Raw genomic sequence first — 25,818 nt, 5'->3', positions numbered from 1 at the left:
AAACAATCATTTGTTTTAAATATAATTATCTATTGACAGTTCTAAAGGCATTAATAAAAGTGTAAACCTCAACAAATGCTCTGATTATATTCTATTTTTATAAGTCTATAGTTATCTTAGTAATTAATGAGGATTTAACAGTGTTAACATATTGGAAAATTGACAAATATTTTAATACTTTCAAAATTAACCTATTAAAAACTAGCACAGAAGAGCTTTCCGAATCAAAATTAATGCATTTTTGGCTTAGGTTTGAGTTTTTTAAGATGTAGGTTATAGAAAAATCGTCAATAGAGAAAAACATCGCCCTTGAAAGGTATTATAAAAGCATGAAATGCAGTGAAGGATGCATTTCCGACCATATAAATCATATATATTCTTAATCAGCATCAACAGCCGAATCTATCTAGCTGTACCAGGGGAAAAAATTTTTTTCAAACTTTTATTTCAATATTTTATCGTTAAAATTGTCAAAAAAAAAATTCATAAAAATTTAAATTTTTTTACATTTTAAATTAAGTATGCAAATTTATTAAGCTAATAAAAACTAACATAGAAAAGGTTTCCGAATTAAAATTAATGCATTTTTGGCTTAGTTATGAATTTTTTAAACTTTGCTAACTAACTCTGATTAGTAAGTATCAATGATCAGTAAGTAACTCTGATTAGCAAGATTCAACATTAAGTAGCTATGACCAGTAAGTATCAATGACCAGTAAGTATCTATGAACACTTATAAACAATGACTTGCAACTTTTGTAACAACACATTTCCGAGACGTGGCCGGTAGCAGTCACTTCGTTCCGGGGATGTTAGAACCAGTTGGGAATCATATGCCCAGATGTTCGAGATTTGTTTTGGAACATTTTTAAGCTATTTGGATGAAATTATGGAGTTATTCGTCTATATAATTTTACTAGTATATAAATCGGAGCATGGCGAATCGGTGAACTATATATAGATATATATATATAGCTGCCATAGGAACGATCGGACGATTAGTGACCAGTAAGTAACTATAACCAAATCATAGAGCATGTAAATAAATTAAAAAATGGATTAAACACTTATAGAAATCAAAGCAGTCCAATGCTTAAGTTTGAAAAGCAGATGGAAAAATTTAAAAATATTATACGGAATAGGATTCTTGAAAGCCTAATGAGCAGCAAAATATTTTATATATATATTGAATATTTAAAACTTAAACACAAATGAAACCTTTTTTGTTGTGATATTTTACCAAGTAATATTATATAAAGCACAAACTTATTGTTATTCTTCATTCTTGCACTTGTTCAGATATATGGATACTGTTTTTGTGAATATTCCCATTAAAGATTATTAATTTGTATATTCTTAAATGCCATTTAAAATGTCATTGCCCCCAAAGATAACATATTAATTCATAAACATAATTCATAATGCCTGGGGCAAGGGTATTCACAGAGGCAAAAGCTCCTGAAATTGCCATTCCTTTGGCCCTTGTTTCAGTTGTTTCTTCCCTTTTACTTTTTTTTCTGTAACCCTCAGTTAAGACAACTAATTAAATTAGGCAATCCCTTCGACTGCCATGGGATTTAAGGTGAGGAATAGAAAGGCAAGGAAAGGAAAGGGTGCCGGTGCCGGTGCCGCAGAAAACATAAATAAGCGGGGCGCCAAGTCAATGGCCCCGCCTCCGTCACCGTCGTCCCGTCCCATGTTTTGACTTCCGCTTTCGTGCCGGAAACCATTTTGGCGTGAACTCATCCCTCCGTACCCTGCAGCCTCCTCCTCTCTTTTCTCATTTGCAGCGCTTTTCGTTTGAATTTTGCATTAGCCCAACCTCGCCGATGCCCCTGAAGCGGCGCGCTAAGTGCAGGCTCGTTTCAAATAAATATGCCGCAAAAGCAAACAAACAATCCGGAGGAGCAGCAGTAGCAGAAGCAGGAGCAGGACGAACAGGACGAACAGGAGGTGCCTCAGACGCAGCCGTAACGGCAGCGGCAATCGCAGTTGGAATCGGAATCAGAATCAGAGTCGGGGGGAAAGGACTCGCGCGGGCGGAGGAACCACAGAGCAAACAACGCGTTAGGCAAACCGCAGGCCAAACACACAGAGAACACTAGCACTGACAGAAAAAATTAAGTCTAATATAAATAATATTAATATTAAGAAATATATAATTTTAAATTAATGTTCTCTATTATAAGAAACATATTTAAAGAGTATTTCAGACTGTTCAATAAATAGAAAAGTTAAAGTAGCGACTTCTCCTTTAAATAAATCAAACAGTGTATGCATATAGATAAGTTTTAGTAAAGGCAAAGTATGTTTATATCTTAGTATCTTTCTATCAATGATGTTATTCAAAATTGGGCATGAAAGTCAATAAATCTTCGTTATATATCTTATAAATTACCATTGTACTTAATATATCGGAACAATATAATCGGAAAAGACACAAAAAATAACTTGAAATATTATTTTCATGATGTTTTCCCATATATTAATGATATATTGGAAACTTCGATAATTCAAATTTCGTTATATCCAACTTTATAGAATTTTCGATATGATATAGCGAGAAAATGTACTATTTTCAATAGATTTTCTCACCAATCATTTTATTTATTTTTAATTTTATAAACATTAAAACGTAAGTAATCCCATTTTTTGTTAAGTGCTCGAATCAGAAATCATGAGTCGCCTTCAGTAAGCCATTCAATGGTTGCCTCTGATGGCCTCGCTTCCGCCTCTGTCCGTTACCACCGCCATATCCTTTATCCAGGACTGCTGCTCCTCCTTCTCCTTCTCATTCTCATTGTCGTCCGCCAACATTTGCAATTCAATTGGTAAGGCGCCACCTTTTCGTCCTGCGCCGGAAATCGCTTACTATGCCGGCAAAGAAAGGTTTACCCAATACTATAGACCCATTCGTACCCCTTACACCTTAGTCCTTAACCCCGTTGGCCCTGCATTGCCCTTTCCCCTCCCGTCCAAGAGAGGTTACCCACATTGTCGTTCGGTCTCCTACCTCCCTTTGCGTCGCAATTGCACAATAAAATGGCAACATTGTGGCCAAGCGTCGAGAACTAATATCGCATATAAATATATATGTATGTATTTATATATTCCAAGTGGTTAGAGGGTCCAAAAAGGGGGGGATTATGCACTTAGCGGACATCATCAGGCTGTCAATGGTGATGGCCTTCATGGCGATAGTGGAGAGAAAGGTTCTTGGATTGGGAATCCAAATTCACCATTTCCAGATGTTAAAATATATAATTAAAAATATTAAAAACTCTTTAAGAGTATCATCAATTATTTAAGATATTATTTCTTCCACTCAACTTAGTCCATTTACCATTATCTTTTCTTACTAAAAGTATATCCCTTTCTCCATTTCATCCTCTTTAATTCGTTTTTAAATTCTTATTTGTATAATATATTTAAAATAATTTATAGTTCAAGTTTTATTCAACTCTCTGTTTCATATTTCCTTTATTAATTCCTCTTCAGTTTTATCAACACAATTTTTGTTATTAAATCAACAAAATGACTGACCTCTTAACCACTTTCCCAATAGTCCTTCAGCCAGGCCTTTGCCTGAACAATACTTGTCCGTTGTTGTTTGCATAACTTTCGCTCACGCACTCATCGCTAATGGTCCATCATTAAGGCAATCAGCTGCTGGGCAAAAATGCAAGTCAATTAAGTATCAAATGGTTTGGCTCTCGGGTGGCCATCAGGGCAAACAATCACAGTTCGCAGTGCAGAGCCATTTCCAAGTATCTTTCTGCATAAATCGAGAGCAAATTGAGCCAATTTCTGTATAAATACAAACGCACTAACGAGATGAAAGATGAGCACGGATATAAAACAGGAGGGAAGGGTGGAGAATAGGTGGATGGGGTTTTTGGGCGGCGCATTACCAGCAAAAGTGCCATAAAAATTGTGTATTAAAATGAGTAAAAACATTTATTTGCATAAAGTCAACCAGCCGAGCCTGGGCGAGCCGTCGTACCAAGCCTTCGGAGAGAGATGAGGAAAAGTGGGTTGTGCGGAAAAACTATTTCAAGTGGGGAAAAGTTTTAGCACTGAGCTCCGCCGAGCTGTGAGCCCCTCGAGTGTGCACTTGAGTCACGCATAAGTTGCAAGCAAGCAGGTCGAAGGAAGCGCCAACAAATGACAGTGGAGTGCGGATTGCCGGGATCTCAGTTGAGCTGAACCGAGTTGAGTAAATTGCAAGTTAAGCCAAAAGGACATGCACACACCCAAACACAAATACGCACTCGCAGACACACACACACACACACACAGTCACTTAATGCAAACATCCTGGCAGGAGGGAGTGCGTGTCAGGGCTACAGATTGTACAATTTTTAATCAATGATCGCCGCAAATTGACATTAATACGATATGGAAACAACAGGACACAATTCAAGGCTTTATTTCTGAGATTTCTTAAGGGCAGAGAGCGAAAGGATACAATTGCTTAAAGTGTTTAAATCAACACTTATTGAAGGACAATAAAAAAGGCATATAAAAGCGGAAATAAGTGCAGTTTAATATTCATGCAAGTGTTTTATGAAAGCCAGTTTTATTTTCTATTAAGACCTATAGCTTACTAAAACCTAAATATATTATAAATTATATTATATAAATATCTTTTGGTTTATTTCTTATTATTTAACAAAATTACGTGCTCCTTTAATTAAATGTTTTGAAACCTGCAGCCCTGGCTTAATGTTTGTGAACGAAGTGCATACTTCAAATGTTTCATATCATATATCCAGAGAGCTGTGTCAGAGAGTCAAGATGCTTCTAGCTCAAACCCAAATGATAGGGAACAGGATCTGGGCAAAACTATTCATCTGGCAAGCCGAAAATGAAATGGCATTGCGGCAATGCCCGCAAGATGAAAATACACGCAATCAATTCTGTTTACCCCCGGAGCTCCTTCGATACGTGAGAGTGTGTATATGTATGTGCGGGGGTTGCACTTATAAGGGAAAATGTTTTCACTAAACACTTGAAGAAATCAACAATGATATACGAAAAACATATCAAACCATATGTTAAAAATCTCCTTAAATAATCAACAATCCTCAGAGTTATTATAAACACTATTTATATGAAATGTAGATAACATTTCTCTCTTAAACTTTGTTTTAGCAGGACATTTCTTCGACTGTACGTTCACTCCAAGGCAAAGTAGTCGAAGGAGTCGGAGCCAGAGTCGATGAGGTGGCTTTCGAAGGCCAACGGCGATTAACTCAAGTCAAACAGTGAGTGATTGTTTTGCAGGGCCAAGTCTGCTCCTGATTACGCCATTGCATTTGTTATCACAGACACGCAGACCGATGGATGGTGATGGTGGGGAAGACGGGGATTTTCGATGAGGAGGACATTGGCAGTGATGAAAGGATAAGAGAGAGAGAGAAACAGAGAGACAGCTCCTGGGATGTGGAAATGGGGATAAAGAATCCTTGGCACCACCATCAGCTACCCACGCAGAAATGCGTCAACATCGTTGAAAGGATTTCCGCGGCATTCGTAAGGATAAAAATAAATGCAGAAATTGCTACCGTTACGCTCCACCATCGACAAGGACAACTTTTCCTCAAGTGTCGAATGCTGAAAGATGGTTAACATTGCCTCCTCCCTTAAACCTTTCCCAAACCCCCCTTTGGCACCGGCTTAATACTCAACTCGTCGGCAATTCGATTTGTGTCGCTTTAACTTTACCCTCTCTCTTGATTGAGACTCTGTGTTTCTTCTATTTTTAGCCCAAGCAGCCAAAATTGTTTTTGAAAAGCATTTTCCTCTGGCTAATCTAGCCTATAAAAAGGATTTAAGCTGGTACTTACAGCTGCAGCGAAGGGAAAACGCTTTATTCACTTACATAATAGCCAACCATCCATCAAGACATCGTCCTGAAGCAAAACTAAAAACGAATAATTAACATCAATTAGTTGCCATGCGAAATGTTGTGTCAATCAAGCGAAAATCCAGTGCGAGTCTAATGACTTAATTTCCACTGCGACAGAAGCCAAATGTGGGAAAAGAAGTGTAAAAGGTTTGAAATAGCACATACCCTGGTTTATTTTAATTACAAACAAAACAAGGGAGGTCGAACAAAAATGTTTTTAAAAACATGCTTTGGAAAGTTTATTGCATAGTTTTTGATAGTATAAATTAATCATATAATATACTAACTTTAAAGTAAGTAAACATTGGCATCAATCCTTATATTTTATATTTATATATTTTAAGTAATTAGATTACTTACTCTTCCAACTTATTTCTTTACTTTATGCAGCCAACTTTTTCGCTTCTAATAACCCTTAAAAATGTTATTTCCAGGGTATCAAAATACTGTAAAACAAATGAAAATTTTGTGGACCATCTATTAGCGCTTGGACCCTTGTAATTATGACCCATGTTATGCGTGTGTATATATATGTATGTATCATTCCTGCTCCTGCGGAGAAAGACAAAGTTTGCCATTGAGCTAAGAGCTACGAACACACCATTTCCCATTTTCTTCAACTTCCCCAAACTTTCAGCCAACCGAAGATGTCTATGATAAATCGACTGAGAGGCGATGCTATGCCATAATGAGGGGTCGCTTTTCGCTTTTCACATTTCCCATTTCGGATTTCAAGTGTACCTTTTACATTAATCATGGCATACTTATGAGCGTCAAGTGTAATTGAAAGCCATTGCAAAACTTGCTCCGGCTCAGCTTCTGGCTGCTCTCCACTAATGGGGCAGCATTTTTGTTATGGATTTATGACACTTTCCCATATTTTTCCTATATTTTTTCCCCCGCTTTTCATTTGTTGCGCTATTGGTTTTGTGGCAAAAGACGAAGTGAGAGAGAGTGTTCGATTGCTTGGGCGTGAGAGAAGTGACAGATGAAGAAAACATAATTAAGACGGCACAACTGCTTTTCCGGCGAGATTCAAAGAAACTAGATCCCGTATTGGAGGAGCTGCGTACAAATAGGATATATATGCGGGCAAAGGACTCTCTGGCTCTCCCTCTGGCTTTGTGGTTACATAATTAATTGCGGTGTGGCATAGGTAGATAAGTGTGGCGAAGGTAATGTCTTGATATGGTTCAATAAACTATAAACGAATCCAATGTGTGAATTGTATTTAGTATGAAATAAAGCTTGGAATACTTATCTGTACTTTTAGTAATTTAAATTGGTATATTTATAATAATTGGTATATATTTAAATATATTTAAAATGCACTTATTTTATAATTATTTGCTTTATCGATCTAAACATTTTTTTTAAGTATCGCTTTAACCGATGAATTACTAATGAGAAACCAGATTTGTTAAACGATGATAAATATTTATTTAATACTCAAATATATTTTTGTCAAAAATTTTGCTATTCACGGTTCACCAATTTTAATATCCTCAACGTAGACAAAAGATACATTTAAATCACTTTGGAGCTTGTCATCATAGAACCACCGAAAAGAAATCATATATTCACCGGTGGGAATAGGAAGAACTAATAGTTCGGGTTTCAAATAAAATCCCTGAATAATAAGTGGACCCTATTAACAAACGGAAAATTATATTTATAAATATTGAAAATATACTTAATTTCAAATAAAGCACTTACCACAAAAGGACACGTGTGATTCAAATTAGAATATTCCTTGAAACTATTGAATAATATTTAAATAATGGGAACATTACGCTTTTGCATAAAGCGACAGCCATCGAATTTGACGTTAAATAACCAGGGCTTAAAACCATTTTCGCGTTTAAAAATCTCCACATGAAATTTGATATTCTTTCCCGAATACATAATCGTTCCATTCATATTCATGGTTACTTTATCCCGACTTATGGCCTTAAGGCGACAACTGTGAAACACAAACAATTTCTCATTGTAGCTCTCACAGGCTAAATTCGAAAACCTAAAGACCATGGCAAACTGTAAAAAATATTAATTTGGAATTATAATTATACAAATTCTTATTTTAGTTCTTTGACTTACACTAATATTAAAGGAGACTATTGCAAGGAAAGAGACACTTATTAAGTTGAACTGCATTTTGTGGAGTCTCAAAGTACAATGAATTTTGTTTACGAAAATACAGAACGGATAGATCTTTCTGCTTGATCTGTTTAATTGTAAGCAAGTAATTTAAAAAAATTGAGCTATTACCATTGAACGTTTTAAATATAATAATACTATTTAAAGCCAAATCACTCTGCCAAAGGTATTAGTTGACAAAAAAATGTACATACAAATTAAAAAAAAAAAAAACTAAATTAATTGGTCTTAAATTGCCTCCAAATAAATACAACTTATTATATATAGTTATTTAAAAATATGTTATTTGTGTAATATAATTTCATATGTTATATGAAAAGAGATAAAGTAATTTCTACATGTTTTGTATCCTTAAAATTCTTATCATAATTAGGTTTCTAACTTTCGTAAACATGAATCTTTTGGCTTGCCAATTATCCATTTGCTGGAGAAATCCGCTCAGTTGGCTAAATAAACTTGTGTCCGTTAAATTTTGCACACGTCAAAGCCAAATTCTGACTCATTAGGCCTTTAGCTAGTATAACACCGAAACACAATCTAATATTTACCAAACCAAGCCGCACAACGGAAAAGTCAAAAACAGCGATTTCGATGAGAGTTTGAGGAGGAGGAAGGGGTCGCCGCACCGTATAAAATGATATTTTAGTTTCACGGGCCTTTTGGCCGCCTTTGATCAGGTCTAGTTGGGTAAATTAAAATAAAAACCGCATTGCCATTAAATTTGCTCAGTGGAAAGCTGTAATCGCAGGCGTGTGTGCGGGTGTGGCAATGGTGTGGCGGCTTCTGTGGCAAGGACCTTTGATTGATAGAAACAAGTTGCATAATTGCGTGAGCTGCGGAATAAGCCGCCAGACAGACAGGATCCATGGAATATTTACAGCATCCTCTTTAAAATTGCAAAAAGAGGATTCACCTGGAACATGAAAGCCCCATTTTGCGATACTCTGCGGCCCTTTAAAAGCCATCACAAATGGCTGGATGGAAATGAAAACTTTTTTTCACCCAAAATTGTAAAATACGCACACAGTTAATAAAAGTTTATGCCTAGAATTCGTCCATAAACCTTGCCCTCTCTCAACTTTAGAAATAATGAAATTTTTTCTTAGTATTTCCCCTCCTATTAAGGAACAGAGGAGCCCCATTAAGATGAATAGAAAATTGGAAAAGTATTTTTGAAAAGGTGAATTAAGCATAGTATATTTTCTTGATTATAAAGAACTCTGTTTAATATTTAATACCTTTTTATATGTCTGTGTCATAAAATTAAACACAATTTAAATAGATTTTATTATTTCCTATTTCATAAATTATAATTATACTTCTTTAATTTCTTTAATAAATAAACTGCTGAGAGAAAAATGTCCTTGTTGCCTTAAAATTTCCCCTTAAAAATACTGGACTGTGGCAAATTTTTCATTTACATATATATATTAGTATACACATATTTATTTGCCATTGCCAGCATAATTTGCCAAAGCTTGTGCTACTTTTTGTACCCCAGGTTTTCCCCCGATTTTTCCGGCTTAATATTTTTTTGTCCCCCCTCTTGGTCTGTTGGGCGCCGTCTCCGTCGGCGTCTGTTTAGCATAAAGGACAAAAGGCAACAACAAAGGGAGCGGCAAACTGTGAACAAGTCTAATATCTTTTTAAATCATAAGTTGGCTTATATACTTCTAAAGTCAGACCAGAGTTCCAGACTCCCAGATGAAACTTTTCCGTTCGTCCGTCTGTCCGTCCGTTTTTTTTTTTTTTGGCGTTTGAATAATTGTTTGACATTTTGAATAATTTAATTCGGCGACTGTTTTTAAGTGTTGCTCGAGTGGAAATGAAATTGAAAACGAGATTTAGTTAAAAACCAGGATGGAGAGCCAGCTCAAAGTAACCCCCAGACCCAGACCCAGTCCCAATCCCAATCCCAGTGCCCCGATCTCATTTCGAACTCCCCCGAAGGGTAGCAAGTTCAAGATTATAGCTCTGGGAATTCCGGGGGCAAGATGATGACTCCGGAGACAGGCAGAGTCGGAGTTGGAGTCGAGGACGAGGGCGGACACGATGACGCGCTTTTCATTTGTGTGTGTGTGCAACTGGAAAAGCGATGACAGACAGCCGAAATGGTGTGTAGAAAGGAAGGAAGGTGCGTGGGCGTGGCATGACTGGGCCAAACAAAATGCTCGCTAATCGAGCAATTAAACACGTCCCATAATTGGCACTCCACTTCAAAAGCGCTGCAGGAAACAGGTGCGCAATTCGGGGGGAGGGCAGGACTTAAGGGATGAAAGCATTTGTCGAAAGCTGGAAATTTGAAGTGCGAAACAGCACCGTCATCCAGCACCACCTTCGCACTTGTAATTAAAACTTGTACTTTGTTCCATGTCGTTGTCACAACAACGCAACAGAACGAAACAGACATTTCGACATTTGAATACGGTTGATTTTAGTTAAGTTAAATATTTGAGAAATCCAAATGGGAAAAATACCATACGAAATCGATAAGCTATTAAAAGCGTATCAGAAAATCACTTAACCTGCTTGGCAATCAAGTCAATTGACTTTGAAATATTTTCCTCGAATTTTCCCCCAAGTAAATCCTTGCGCAATCAAAATAATAACACGAAATACATTATCATTAAGACTTGAGACAAGTAATTATATAAAATTATTACTAAAGACGCAGTTTGTGGGTACTTTCTTATGACAGAAATGGGTTTTTGTTTTAGGTCATTATCAATTGAAAAAGTTCTGGTGAGAGTTTAAATAAAAATACACTACATCTTCAAATGATTTCGATACGAATTACCACCCTCCTTGCTCCTTATTCACATCACCCCTCATCACCTGATCCGTGTGTAAGGACATTAGTCTGGGGCCAGGCCAACGCCTTCCCAATTAGCCATCGGGCCATTGCTACCTGCAACTGGATTCCGACAAAAGGGAAAACAAAGAAAGGGAAAAACTAAAACAGTTTAAGTGGCACTTTTATGGCATTGGCACCAGCTAAAGGGAACTGTGATAATTGGACCCCCTCCTCTCTCTCGGGGGGAGGAGAGCCGGATAAAGCCAATCTAGACGGGGCTTACGGGTTGATATTAATATAAATAAAGAGCTCATGGCTTTGCAGCCAAATGCTTACCAATTAAGCGGCTAAGTCTGAGGCTAAAGGTGCTTATTAATTCGTTGCCGTTTTCAGCATTTTAATTTCTTAATTTTGCCCAAGAACAAATCCAAGAACAACAAGCCTGGCAACCTCTTGTGCCTGGCCAATTGTGTGTGCGACTCCTAAATGGATGTGTCCTGACCTCCTCCCCTTCGCCTCCTATTCGGTATCCTGCAGCTCCGGCTTCACCATTTTCCAACTGTCGCACATTTGACTAATGCACAACAAAAGTGGAGTGTTACAGGATATGCATAATACATCGGGTACACTTGTAAGTGAGACAATAATAGAAAAGAAAAAGCGCTTCCTAGCACACTCACACACACACAAAGGATACAGGACACACAGGACACTGGAAATGGAGCCAGAGACAGAGACACTGGCTGGGAAAGGAAACGAAGAAGGAAAGCTGCAAAAAAGGATGACAATACAAACTGGCGCCACTTGCCTTGCACGCAGCCGCTAGGCCAACAATTTTTTAGAAGGACAACCAGAACGACTACGAGGACTACAAGGACTACGAGGACTAGGGTGACGCTGACAGTATGCTGCACGTCCCTATGCTCAGAGATAAAACTGGCAGAAGGCACAGCACTTTAAGCACTTGAAGAAATCTGCTGGTATATCCTTAAGGATGTTATTGAAACTTTAAAACAATTTAAGAAAATTAGAAACTAAGCTTAGATCATATTTTTAAGCTTCTTTTATTTTCCGGTTTTAATTTGTAAACATTATTTTGTATATACAAATATCTTCAAGTGCTTAGAAAACCATCCAAGTCGAATACAGAGCAAAGAACAAAGCCAAAAACCTGGCAGCTTTGAGCCCAACCAGACCTGACCTGACCTGGCTATAGTTGCGTCTCTGGCTCCCAGTCATTCTCATTTTCATCATCATCATCATCATCATCATCAACATCATATCCTTCTCCGCGGCACGCACATCATTCTTTATGCAAAAGGCTCAAGTGGAGATGGCCAGAGGGTCAGGCGAAGAGTGAGAAACGATGTGATGAGCTACGTGGATGAGCCGACGGTGACCTATATCCGCAGGATGCAGGATGCACAAATAATAAGAGTACTGCACATTGACCTTAGACCAACTGAACAGCTAATTACAGTCCCTTCTTTTTTTTTTGGGTCACTCTCTAAAGTAATATTTTAAAACAATAAATAAACCAAAAAGTTAATTTAACTAATCGGTTAGAAGCTTATTCTTGTATCAGAATTTCAAAGGAATCTTATATCAATTAATCTTTCACATAAATCAGAACAAGCCCGCTAAGCAAATGCATTAAATTAAATCAGGAATATATATATATAAATAAATCTTAAAGATAACCGAAACACAATAATTAATAAATCTTCAATGCAAAAGTCTCTGCCACTATTAATCATTAGCTCTATCTTGATGTATAATATGTATGCAAGGCGATAATAGAAATTATGAAATAATTGTTCTGTATCATATTTGTCGACCCAAATTTAATGTTGAACGAACACGAAGGAGAACTGAACTCAATAAAACTTAATTTGACAAGCAAACCCACTCAATTCCAGCAATGAACACAATCAGGTTAATGGCCATCAAATTCGGATTCCCAACTAAATTATACATTATACGAAGCCGCCGCGAGCTCTATGTACATGCCAATTAGCATTTGCATCTGCTTGAATATATAAATACCATATAAAATTGGACAAATACGAATTCGACTGACCATCTCGCGGAGCATCAATTCATATTTCTTCATTATTTTCGAATATGATTGTTAATGGCTGGGCGGCCGGCAAATAAAACTCTATCTGAGGCATTTTGCAAAATGCATTTTTGCCCAGCTGTTAAAACGCAATAACTGTCTGGTTGTCAGAAATATTTCGGAATTTCTTTAATTGTCAGTGACAGCAAGTTGATGTGTAGATTAGTGTCCTGGCACACATACATTCACACACACACACATACACACACAACGTCAATTGAATTTGCGGTGCAACATTTTGTTCTTTGACATTAACTCGATTAAGGCATTACCAAGAGCTCAATATAGGAATGCAATGCATTTAGAGTTTATCCATTTTATAGGTAAATACTAAATTAATATCAATTCCATTTATATGCATACATAATTTAAAAATTTAAAAATACATAGAAAGAAAAATATAAAGAGTATTTAAATATTATTAATGTACAAGTAATTAGAGAATATATGATTAGACACCTAAAACAAGGCATAATAAAATAATTCAAGACCAATAAGTCTTAAAGTACTAACTGACTTTTATATGAAATGCATAGTTTAAATTAAAATTAACAAGACAGTTAACTTATTTATGATATTTATTAATATTTTTATATGACAATTTTTTCCACAAATAAAATTTTCAAGAACTCATAACTAAGCCAAAAGCATTAATTTCAATTCGGAAAGCTTCTCTATGTTAGTTTTTATTAGTTTAATAAGTCTGCATACTTAAATTAAAATCTTAACAAATTTTAAAATTTGTAAATTTTCGACAATTCAAATTATTTAAAAACCCCTTAAAAAATGTAAAAAGTAATTTAAAAAATTTGTTGTCTCCCACATATGGCTAGATCGATTCCGTTGTTGATGCTGATCAAGAATATATATTTGGATATAATATATAGGGTCGGAAATGACTCCTTCCCAAAGTTTTAAGCTTCTAACTAAAATTAAAATACCATTCAAAAGTATAAGAAATAGAAAATTACGTATACGCACTGGTGTAAATTGTATTTGATCATAATTCAGCCAAAAAATGTTTTATTTTGATTCGGAAACTGTTTTGTGTTAGTTTTTATAAGGTTTATAAATCTGCATACTTTATTTAAAATTTTAACAAATTTTTTAATTTGACAAGTTTTGAAAATTTAAATAATGTAAATACCCTTTAAAAAAAATCTAAAAAAAAAATATTAAATTTTTTTCGGCCAGAGATGGCTAGATCGATTCCGCTGTTGATGCTGATCAAGAATATATATGATATATAGGGTCGGAAATGACTCTTTCCCAAAATTTTTAAGCTTATAACTAAAATAATAATTTATTGCAATGGTAAGAAAACTACCATTAACAATTATTAATTTGAGTAAATTCAATTACCATAAACCATCAATTATAAGAAACATTCCCCAAAAAATTACTCATCAGCGATAAGAGCTATACACATATAATTTGTCGCTAAAGAATACTTCCTTTTTCTGGCTCCCTTAAAATTTGCATATAAACGGCTTTCGATCACATTACGGAGTGTGTGTGTGTGTCTCTGTGTGTGTTTAAAGGGCACGTAATTCGATCGGGGAAATAAAATACAATAAAACGCAGTCAAAAAGGCGTTCCATATCCGTCAGTCTCCTTTTGCGGCGTACTTTTACCTCAATCACAATCCCCGTTTAGTTGAGAGACGGCAAACGACGAGGCTTTTGAGGCCTAAAACCCCAAAAGTGGAGCGAAGCAACGGAAAATCCTTATTTTCCCCGTCTCCCAGGAAAAGAGAGAAAAAAAAACCAAGAAGCAGCAATGCAAAAGGTACGCCAAAGTTATGTGGCTGTCGTCCTTTACCCCTTTCGGCACTTTCGAGGACCCCCTTGCCATGGTCGGTTCACTTGTCAGGCAGGTAGGACCCTGCAAAAATGCAAATATTTGTAAAATATATGCGTGTAAAAATTGTTGTGCTCCATTATCCTTTTAACTGGATATGTAGAGAAGACTGCACAGAAACATACACAGAGAAAGGGAGTAAAGTTCACCTTTTTTGATAGACCTTGAGATACTTACTAAATAAATAATAATAAATAATTGGGAAAGTTGTTAGGCACTTAAATGAATTTCTTTTAAGATAAAAGTATTGAAGTTAAATTAATAAATGAAGTATATTAGGAAATATAACTTTTACTTAAGAGAATTTTATTACTTATCGAGGAATGAAAAATATTAGCTGCATTTTCCATAAGGAAAAATCTGTTTAAAGTTATTAATCAAGAATAAACCTATACAGCAAATTAAAATTTAACCCAGTAAATGATCAAAATTCATTGCATGTCTTAAACTTATTATTATTAAAACAGAAAACATAATAAAACTATTAAAAATGAACTTTATTAATATATTTGCAACCAAAAACAACATAAATCTTGGAAATAATTTCATTTTAGACTCTTTTAAAGTAACTTCTTTAAACTTAAGCAAAAATGTACAATAATTTTCTGGGATAACTCCTTAAATTTTTATATATTTTAATTTTGTCATATTTTCTTATATGATATTCTTCCTACAAATTGCTTAGTTTTTCTAGCTTTTTCTTTATTTAAAATAAACTTTTAACATACTCCTTGTGCCAAATAATTGCGAGGTAAAAAAGCACACACATGGCAAGCAAATACCATACAGCCATACAGCAGCAATAGCTAAGCAAGCAGATAACAACTTGAAGGGGTTTTCCACCCCCACCCACTCAAATGCCACCTAACCCAACTCCCACCCACTGAACCCCTTGTGTTATTCGGTTTTTCTTCTTTATTTTTTGTGCTGTCGATGCGTGTGCAATTTGCTTGTCGAAAGAGGAAAAGCTGAGGGGGGTAGCGGGTACAAGATGACGAGCACACAGGTTTGTTGGCTCCATCTTGTTAAAGTGGCTTGTCAATGCAAACATCCCAACAACGAATAATAATAAAACGAAGACAGCCAAAGAAGCCCCATTATGTACCTATTCCCTTACTCCAGCTTTAAACGTTTTTCCAACCAAAAAAGGTTACTGATTTTGTTGTGAATTTCACGAGTCCTTGCTGGGTTAGCCACTAAATTATATACTTCCCGCACGCGTAATCAATTGAAGTTATTGCATAATTTTGGACTTTTGATGGAGTAGGAAAGTCATTTCGATTTGATTTAATACCTCGCCATTTCCTATAAACAGAGATATATGTATGTGTCCGTATGTATGTCTATATATGTCAAAGGACGAAGGGAAGAACAGTCATACGCCTCGTCGCATAATGTGTCACATTTCATTTGTTATGCTCTGCCGACTACGATGGCAAATACTACAAGTGCACCTTGGTCGGGAAAATATTACGAAGTTCTTAAATTTTAGAAGAATTTGATACTTGCTTATTTAAGTTTCATTTAAAACATGTGTTGTGTATACTACAGATAATATTTATAATGATTTAAGATTCTTTTCTTTTAGTATTACTAATTTAATCAACATGTTTGAACTGAATCACGATACTTTCACCTCTTTATATTTTTTAAACAATTTTAATTAGTTTTTCCTATAGATAATTTCTTTTTAAAATCTACTAAATACCCCAATTCAATTTCTAAAGAATACATTTTTCAATAATACTTGTAATTTTCAAATCAATTAAATAGTTAAAATTACACTAACCACTGTGGGACTGTGCATATGAATGCTGAATCATTTCCACAGAGCCAAACGGCATGAGGTTGGGAATCCCCTACCAAACAAACCAAACCAAACCATATAGCACTGAACTGAACTCATCCAAGCCTGGGCCAAAGCACATCCCATCGTTTTGCAAAGAGCCATCTCCGAGTGTCGTTTACAACAAAATGCAGGCGATACAGATGCCAATACAGATATATATACAATATATATACATTCATATAGAGATAGATATATATATATATAGGATAGGCAGTGAAAGAGACACCAAAGCTGAGCAGTACATCATCATCATATATCGCATTGTGTATTGTGTACGAGCTACATGCTGCATAAACATCGCATCGAGCATATGTAGATGTGTGTTGTGCTCCTCGCAGGATATATTTGCTCTATTCGAGCGGGCATCAGAGTAGGTTTTTCCCCATACCTATACATATATATAAATACATATACATATGTGGGGGATTCCCCTCGACCATCCATCCGTTTGACAGTAGTCAATCAGATCCATACGATTGCCAGTCGTCATCGTAGTCGACATCGCGAATGATTTATGAGTCGCTTGCTCCTCCACCAGGTTCCTGCCTGACTCCACTGGCAATTCACTGGCATCAATACCTCGTCCTCCGCCTGCTCTGTTTCACCTTCTCTCTTTGTTGTTGATAAAATTGAACTGTCACACATTTGGCCCCATTGGCAGCATGAGGCAATCCCAGAAATTTCTTTAACTGTCACGACTTGAGATCTAAGCCGAGATCAGCTATATGAATTTCAAGAGCTGACAGTGAAGGAAATTATTGGCAAAAGTGGCCAGGAAGTTATTTGAAGGGTGTAAGAGAAATATTTAAGTAAAAAGTAATATTTTTTAAGGGAATTGCTGAAAGAAGATAGACATTTGAAGGGGAGATAAATGGAATTTTGTCTATAAATTTATCTACAGTGTTTAATCAGTGTTTTAGTAAATTTTATTTCATATTATAAGGTATAATTTAACCTTCATCATATGATCAAATTAGAGGTCATTAGTAAAAAGATATTATTTTAGTAAATTCCCATCTAGTACTTATTGTAACACCCCTTAAAGAAAATAATTGAAATTCATATTTTCCAATTAATTGGCGGATCAATTTTTTTGACCTCTTCTCTCCCTTTCTTCCCCTCTGTTATCAGAGACCTTTTTTTTGTGACCTCTGGCAAAGGAAATTGCCACCTCATTCCACACAGGGGAAACGCGTGCACTGCTCATATTAGCCATTCATTGAGTGCGTTTATAGCGCGCTTTTGTGCGCTTCCTCAACAAATACACTCGCACAAACACACACACACACACATGGCACTTCGAAATACAAACACAAAGGACACACACACACATACGTTGGGCGAAAGGAACTTTTGCATTCAAAGGAAAAGGTCCTTTGGCAGATTTACTGATTGATAGCTATTAATTTATTTGTTGAGTTGCGCCGCCTGCCCAATGCCGAAATGGTCCCTGAAAGCCAGGAACATATTCCGGTGTACAAGTCCTTTTTTGCCAGAACTTGCCCACAAAATAGTCGAATTAATAAAGATTTAGATATTGTGAACCAAAAGAAAATTCATTGTTGTGCCCGTTGCCCGCTTTCCCCATCTTTGAATACACACACACACACACACACACTGAATATGTTTTCCATTGAATTCACTCACAATAGCTTAATGTGAAACAGCAGAGATCTGTTATGGCATATCATAAGGAATAAACATAATTGATGTGGCACATACTGTGCGCCGAATATTTGATACTTCCGGCCAGTAATGCCATTCGATTGATGGCCTTATTACGCAGAAATTCGACACAGATCCGGGAAATGCATACGAATTGTGAGATGATGACATGTCCATGAATATGAATTTAATATTTTGAAGTCCAGTTTAAAGCTACACTGTTTAATATATATTTTAACTTAAAGTTTGTAATATTTAAATTTCTATTTAAATAAAATAGTATATTCACCCTTAAAGTGTATGACCCCAAAAGAGAAGTTTACCTTCTGTCAGGATTTTCAGTCGTTTTAATTACAAATCCAAATTAATAAGTTTCTACGGAACAGCCACGAACTCTTAAGAGTAAATATTAAACCAACTGACTACATTTCCCAGTAAATATATTACGTAAGCTTCAGGAATTTTAATTAATTATTGAAATCAAAAATAGACTAATCAAATTAATCCTTTGTACACCCACACACTTTGGTAACTTTTCATCATCATCATTATCATTATTATTATCATCAGAAGCATGTTTAAATCCTTCATTGCGACTGGCTTAAAGCGACACCTTTAAAGCCCGGTCAGGAGGCGGTGGCCAGGGGGTGGTGGGTTGCCATCAGGATGATGAAGGCAAAAGTTGGCTAATTACAGCTTGGCATGTGGCTTATGACATTAAAATCTATGGATACACGCCAGTGGGCTTTTTAGGGGGCGTAAGCGGGAAACACACAACCCGTTCAATGTTTGAAATGAAAAGTTTAATTATTTCAGGTGAAATTAAAAATCACATTCCAACCGGAGGAAAGTTTTTTGTTCGTAGAAAGGAAATTCATAAATTTCAAAATTGATCAGAGAGAAATCAATTTAGGAGGGGCGTAAATTTAAGTCAAAAAAAAAAAATGGCCACAAGGAAAAACTGTTGGCGGTTTTAGGACTTCGTCGTGACTTACTTATAGGCGTGTTTCCCACGCTATGTGGCTTTCCCTTTTCCCTACCCCCAACCCCACCCCTATCCCTATCCCCATTTTCCTATGGGTGTGTATGTGCAGTCATAGATAATCAAATTTGGCACTAATTCACAGCAGACACGCAAAGCATAAATAAACTTGCCATAGTCTGTCTCCCCATCATCGCTTTAGTCGATTTTTCCATTCGTTTCGTTTTCCCTTCCTATTTTTTATGTTTTTTTTTTAAGTTGTTTTTCAACCGCAACACAAAAAACCAACATTGGCATAACAAAAATAGTTGCGACACTTTCCCATGGGCCTGACATTTGAATACTCTAGTGGATAACGAAACATATTGTTCTCGTTTTTTTTCATAATGCTTGACATCTCTATCAGGCTTTTTATTATCTGCAATACTAGTAGGTGAGCAGAAATAGATAAATTATACAATTATTTTATCTAATAACAGAAATCTGTAGAATATGCCGGAAAAGATTTATGGTTTAATCTGATAAGTGAGCTAAATAGACTGAATTTAAGTAAAAAAAAAATACTTTTAAATTAAATTATAAAGTTTTTTGAATAAATAATGAAATCATCTGTTTTTTTGCAGCAGCTTGTTTACATTTATATTTAGAAAAAGCTCTAAAAAAAACACACAATCTCATTTCATAATATTAAATTAAATGCAATATTAAAAGGAAATCCAAATTATTATTAATTTAAACCAAAACTTGTCCTTTAAGTGGGAACAATTAAACCGTTAAAGAAAAACTCCACTTTAAACCTGCAAAATATCAAGGAATACTCAAGGATAAAGCCATTTCGGATGCTCCGTTAAATTTGATGGCATTATCTTAACCCTCCCTTCTTTCCTTCCCTCCTTACACGATTTTCTTTCCATTTTTCCATCTTTCCCTCTCATACTTTTTTTTCTCTGCCATCATTTCCATTCACATCTTGCTCAGAAATGTCAAGCAACCTCTGTCATTGCCCTCACTTCTGTATGCCGAATAAAGAGAAAAAAAAAATAAAGAAATTGTCAAAAAAAAACACACACACACACACACACAAAATAGTGCAAAAAAACCCGGCGACAGCTAACTTCAACACCCATTTCCACCCACCTAGGAAACCACGGCCAAAACAAATTGAAAATGGGTGAACAAAGCCGGGAAAATATGATGGAAGGGGGAGGTTGGAGGGGGGAAATGAATAAAAATTGGTGCCATGTCTGCTATGGGGCTATGCCTCATTTAAAAGTGCATGCTAAAGTTGCCAACGTGGCGTATGAGTAACATACTCCAAATAGAGAACGGAAAGAACGGCAGAATTATGCGCAAAAGCCAAAAGCATAACAATAATTTGTTAGCAGCGCAACGCAAACTAAAAAATACATAAAAATAAAGAAAATAGGAAAAGCAACATAACTGCAGTGGGTCTATAGTAAGGTGGTTCCGTTTCCCCGTCATTTTGGTTTATTGACTTTGGCGAATAGTTGTCGGTTCAGGTAATAACATCAATGCAGTTGCCATTTTTTTTAAGGGCCCATCGCCACCCCCTTAACCACTGCCCACTGTGAAATTTACAATCCTTCGACCACTTTTCTTCATTTTTTTTGCTATATTTTTTTGTTACTGTTTTTGCTACGCGCCTGCCCTGTCGATGGGCATTGCATTTTATTAGCAACTATTACACGTCCCCAAAGGACTCGACCCGGGCACAGCGACAGGCCATGGCGGACCACATAAAGGCAAGAATTATTATAATGTGATTATTATTATGATTATGCGATCGTTATCGTAAATAATTTTCAATGCTTCGCATGTGCTTCGACTACAATTTCCCCCCTTTTCTTTCCCCCATCGTACTTTTCCACCATTTCCGCCTGCTTATGGAAATCCGTTTTGGCTTTTCTTTTTTTGTCGGTCGTCTTTGGTCTCTTGGCCACGTTTATGACAAAAACATGAAAATGTAACTATCGGCCAGCAAAATTATCACATACTAAGTCAGCTACTTAGGACATTTTGCCCTATGCAGCAGTTCATAAAGCACAAAATGCAAAATGAGCAAGGGAAAGCTCATCATAATTTTCGCCACGATTTCAGTTCGTTCGCATAGCGATGGCCAGGAGCTAAGAAAAACTATGGAAAATGCAAATTAGATGAAAATTCTAGACACAAAAGAAATGCGGTTGAAGAAAACTGCAAAAGTTGTCTATACGGTATGGTGAACATTAAGATGGTAAAATAAAGTTATGTCGGGGAAATAGAGGAGTATATATGTATATGGCAGGGTATGTGAAACTTTGGGAAATTGTCTGTTGTTTGAGATGACTTTAAGGTTTAAATAGTTTTTTTTTAGTTTCTGATTAAAAGAGTTTCGACATTAATAAATAAATAAAAATAGATCAAATAAAGTAATGTAGGGGAAATAAACAAGGATATATATGTATATGGCAGGGTAAGTAAAACTTTTGGAAATTGTCTGTCGTTTGATATGATTTTAAGCTTTAAATAGATTTTTTAGTTTCTGATTAAAAGAGTTTCGGCTTCAATAAATTTTAAATATTACTGACACTTAAATTGCTTTAAAAGTTTCAATTTATTCCACTTTATTATAAATTTTAACATGCGTATAATTTTAACATGTGTAATTAAAATGTAAAAAAAAAACTGCGTTTACTTTACACCCAGGCAATCCAAAGAAAATACCGCCTGAGACTTGCAGCCCACAGAAGTGGATCGTAATAAGGGATCTAGTTCCCACTGATAAGCGCTTTCGTTTCGTTTTTTTTTTTTCTACATTTTATTTTCAAGGGCAATTATCAAAAGCACAAAGCAAAGTCAGAGCCGTGGGAACCATATCAAAGACAGGGACAAGCAATCAATTATCTTTACTCACCTCTTCTTCTCTTCTTCGATGCTGACAGTCCAATGCGCGAAAGCACTTACCTTATCTTGACGCTGAAATTCACAAATTTATACACTGGAGAAATTAATTTGGTAGTTCACAAATTTATGCACTGAAGAAATTAATTTGGAAGAGCGATTACATTACGTTTTTAAAACACACAAAAAAAAATAAAATAATAAAAAAAATATATATATTTATTATTAATATTATTTTTTGCACTTCACTTCGCTCATTTATACTCATACGATATTTTTTTCACTGACACTTTTTTCGCTTTGCAATGGAATTTTTTTTCACTGACACTTTTTTCACTTTGCAAAGGGTTTGCTTTTTCGCAGACACTTTTTTCACTGTAGTTTTTTCTTATACTGACACTTTTTCACTTGCACTTTAGATTACTTTGTACTTTTGTCTTTGCATTAGGGGAGTAGCTTGGGCGGCTTTGGATCTGGAGTTTAGCAAAGTGATCCGCTTTTGATGCCTCTGGAGATCTGGTTTTCCAATCCGGTGCGCAGAATCCGTGAATCCTCGAGTTTTCCAGCTATTTTCTCATTTTTGATGCCTCAGGAGATCTGGTTTTCCATTCCGGTGCTCAGAATCCATTAATATCGGCGCCAACCTCGAGTTTTCCAGCTATTTTCACATTTTTCTGGAATTTTCCTATGCTGACTTCCGCTCGCCTCAAGCTTCTCCTAATTAATGCGCATTAGAGAAATGACTTGAGATTTTGCAGGGAGAGGATGGCTTAGCAAAGACGGGGGGAGAGGCGGAATAGTGGAGAGCTTAAAATAGAGAGAGCGGCCCTCTCCAAGCTCGTGAGAAATATTGGAAACGCTAATAAAGCCTTGCTCTTATCATGAATCCAATTATAGACTTTAACGGATAAATACATTTTAAAGTAAAGCTCAGCGACCTGAGTTCTCAAGTAAGATAAGTACCAAGCAAGAAATATTTGCCTTTTCTTATCAGCAAATTAAACAAAGCTTCTGTTTTGTGGTTTTAAAAATAAACGGCAACTTGACTGATATATAGATATCATTATTTTACAGTTTATATATCAGCGTTACAGTCTTTACATTTACAAAATGCCACAAAAGTGATTAAACTAAAATATATAGTCGTCGCGCTCTAATTTGAGTTGTGCGCAAAAATTGATATTTTCAGTTTTTGGCCTAATTAGCGGTCAGCACGCTGACAACTGAAATGAACTGCTAATTAAGGCTAATAACCTAATAAGCGAGTTATCAACAGTCGGATTCATTACCGCTGGCATTCAGATGCTGTAAATAATTGGGGAAATCATTATTCAAATTGTTGTAACTTGAAAATATATATATTTAAGACTATTTACATGGATATAAAAGCATTTAGTTGTATTAAGGGATAAACTACATTATAAATATATAAAGTATATATTAGCTACTTATTTGAAGTTGTAGTTCTCTTTTTTGCAATCTCTGGATCCTTTGGCTGTCGCCTTGTTAGTGTCCTGTTAAAGCTGAGCGTGAAAAATATTTCAGTTTCACATGAAGCGTTATATTAGCCGAGACACATGAAGGAGGGAAAAAGTGATGGGGAAAAATGGCGAAAATAGATGGCAAAGGAGTATGAACTGAGGCACAGGACACTCTAACTCTGGCTCAGAGGTGGCACAAAATACGCAAGCAAGGCGAAGCAGCGAGGCAGCATCAACTAATCGCCTAATGGTCACTTTGCAGATAATTACCACGGCTTATAGTTGCTTGTAGGATTATGGGGGGTGCGGACGAGGACGAACACGAGACAGTGTCGTGGCAGGACAGCTCAAAATGTAGACAGGACCCCCTGAATTCGTTCAGCGAATGGCCGTCAAAGGACGAGGAAGTTGTAAGCAAAGGGGCTCTTGGCATTCGCGCATGCAACAAGCTCACATCTCAAAGGGTCATAACTTTGAATAGAAAAGCGATGGGAAAACACTCGGAAAAATAAATGTTAATATTAAAAGGCAGTACAAAAAAATATTTCCTTTATTAAGATCTGAAACTTCAGTTCATTGATTACAATTATAAGCTTATAGATAATTGATTAAAAAATATTTTTAAAAAGATACAAACTACAGGTAATTAGTTTAATGGTTTCTTAACATGCTTAGACTGTTTTCTTAAATGTTTCTTATAGAAACACTTAATAAATATAAGATTTAATAATAAGTTTTGGTTTTTATAACCTATTTTTATTTAAAATGAAAATGTTCTGATACTTTTACAACTTTTTTTAATAGGAACAACTTCCCTTGTAACCTATAATAATTGTTCACAATTTCCTTGACAAACCCTTACTCAATTTTCTCCTCTGTAACCTTAATTGGATTACTCTCCTTTTTGCTCAAGTGTACATTAGGAAGAGCAAAGGCATTGCAAAAAAAAAAGAAGAGAAAAAGAGAAATCAGGATAAGGGAAATGGCAAGGAGCTGCTGGACATAAAGCCTTTGCCAGAATGAATGTCCTTGAATGGGTGTAAATGAGCAGGGAGGAGCCCTCGAAGTGCGAACGAAGTGTTTAGGCCAGCTTTTCCATCCTCTATCCCTTCTGCTATTCCCTCTCCAGGGACATCTGCCAATCTGTAAGGAACTAGACCCAATTAGGTCACATTAGGATTTGCGTGGTTTAATTAACTCAAATTGGTTGCACGGACTGCTGCAAACACCGGGGGCGATAGCACAGTGTATCCTCGCCTTTGACCAAATCTATTTCCATTTCCTCTTCAATGAAGAAAATCGGGTTATCTATCGGTGGATTTTGAGGCCAAAGAGGGTTATATAAGGATTTGGCAAGATATTTTGGTCATGTTATTACAAAGAAATGGTTGAGAGGATTCCCCAAATATTTAGAAAACTTATTAATACATTCATAATACTTTTACAAACTTAATAGAAAGAAAAATCACCCTTTGTTGAACATTTTCCAAGAATGCAGCTCTTATTGTTAAATTACTGGCAGAATTCAAACTAAAAGTTAAGTTAAATGTTCTTCTGTGAAGGCAGACATCAAAGAAATACCCATTTCTTAAAATGCTCCCTTTAAATTATATATGGTTCAGACCATCGACTTTCGTTTACCGTTTTGGCCTATAACAAAAGGAGTTTCTTGTTGCTAACTTTTATTTATTTTATTTTTGTTGCTTGGTTTTTTTTTCTTTGCAATTGGATGTGGCTAAAAGGTGGGTTCAACGGCAGCAACAATGGCAGTACCACCACCAAAAAAAACTACTCGAGAAACAACCGGGCAAAGTGGACTTGAAAAAGTTGGGGCACTTGAGCGTCGTCAGCATGTGTAATAAAGGTTATTTATGTATATTTTACCGCCACCCATCGCTGCTCCGGAAAAATCCCCACCCACTCGAGGAGAGCCTTGAGAGATTGGCCGGACGGACGGACGGACGGGCAACTTGTTCGAGTGGCTCTCGCCAGGGATTTATTTCGGCCACCTAGCTTAGCAATTAGACGAATGAAAAGTTTGCTCCTAGTGCCGCTCATATAAATGCTAATTTAGTAAAATACAAATACTACCAAAAAAA

General features: G+C 36.0%; 1 protein-coding gene across 6 annotated transcripts in view; it reads right to left on the bottom strand.

Moving 5' to 3' along the window:
- LOC110177976 (uncharacterized) overlaps positions 1 to 25,818 on the bottom strand; it is a 157,667-nt gene that overhangs the window by 116,715 nt on the left and 15,134 nt on the right. The window contains exons 3-4 of one of the 6 annotated variants that reach the window (XR_015272138.1): positions 7,628 to 7,945; positions 7,459 to 7,559 (exon numbers count right to left, since the gene is read on the bottom strand). The exons of 4 other annotated variants lie outside the window; for them this stretch is intronic. Coding sequence is in view for 1 of the 2 variants with exons in the window: in XM_086834801.1 (XP_086690927.1) it covers positions 23,537 to 23,543 (7 nt within the window). In the remaining variant the exon portion in view is untranslated. Of the gene's footprint in view, positions 1 to 7,458; positions 7,560 to 7,627; positions 7,946 to 23,379; positions 23,544 to 25,818 lie in introns of those variants that run through there. One more of the 6 variants, XM_086834801.1, reaches the window with a different exon arrangement.

This window comes from Drosophila serrata, unplaced genomic scaffold (assembly GCF_035046125.1).
Source record: "Drosophila serrata isolate PLE 108 unplaced genomic scaffold, ASM3504612v1 contig_275, whole genome shotgun sequence".
Lineage (NCBI taxonomy): Eukaryota > Metazoa > Arthropoda > Insecta > Diptera > Drosophilidae > Drosophila > Drosophila serrata.
The sequence above is the reverse complement of the archived record's forward strand: the minus strand, read 5'-3'. Positions and strand labels throughout refer to the sequence as shown.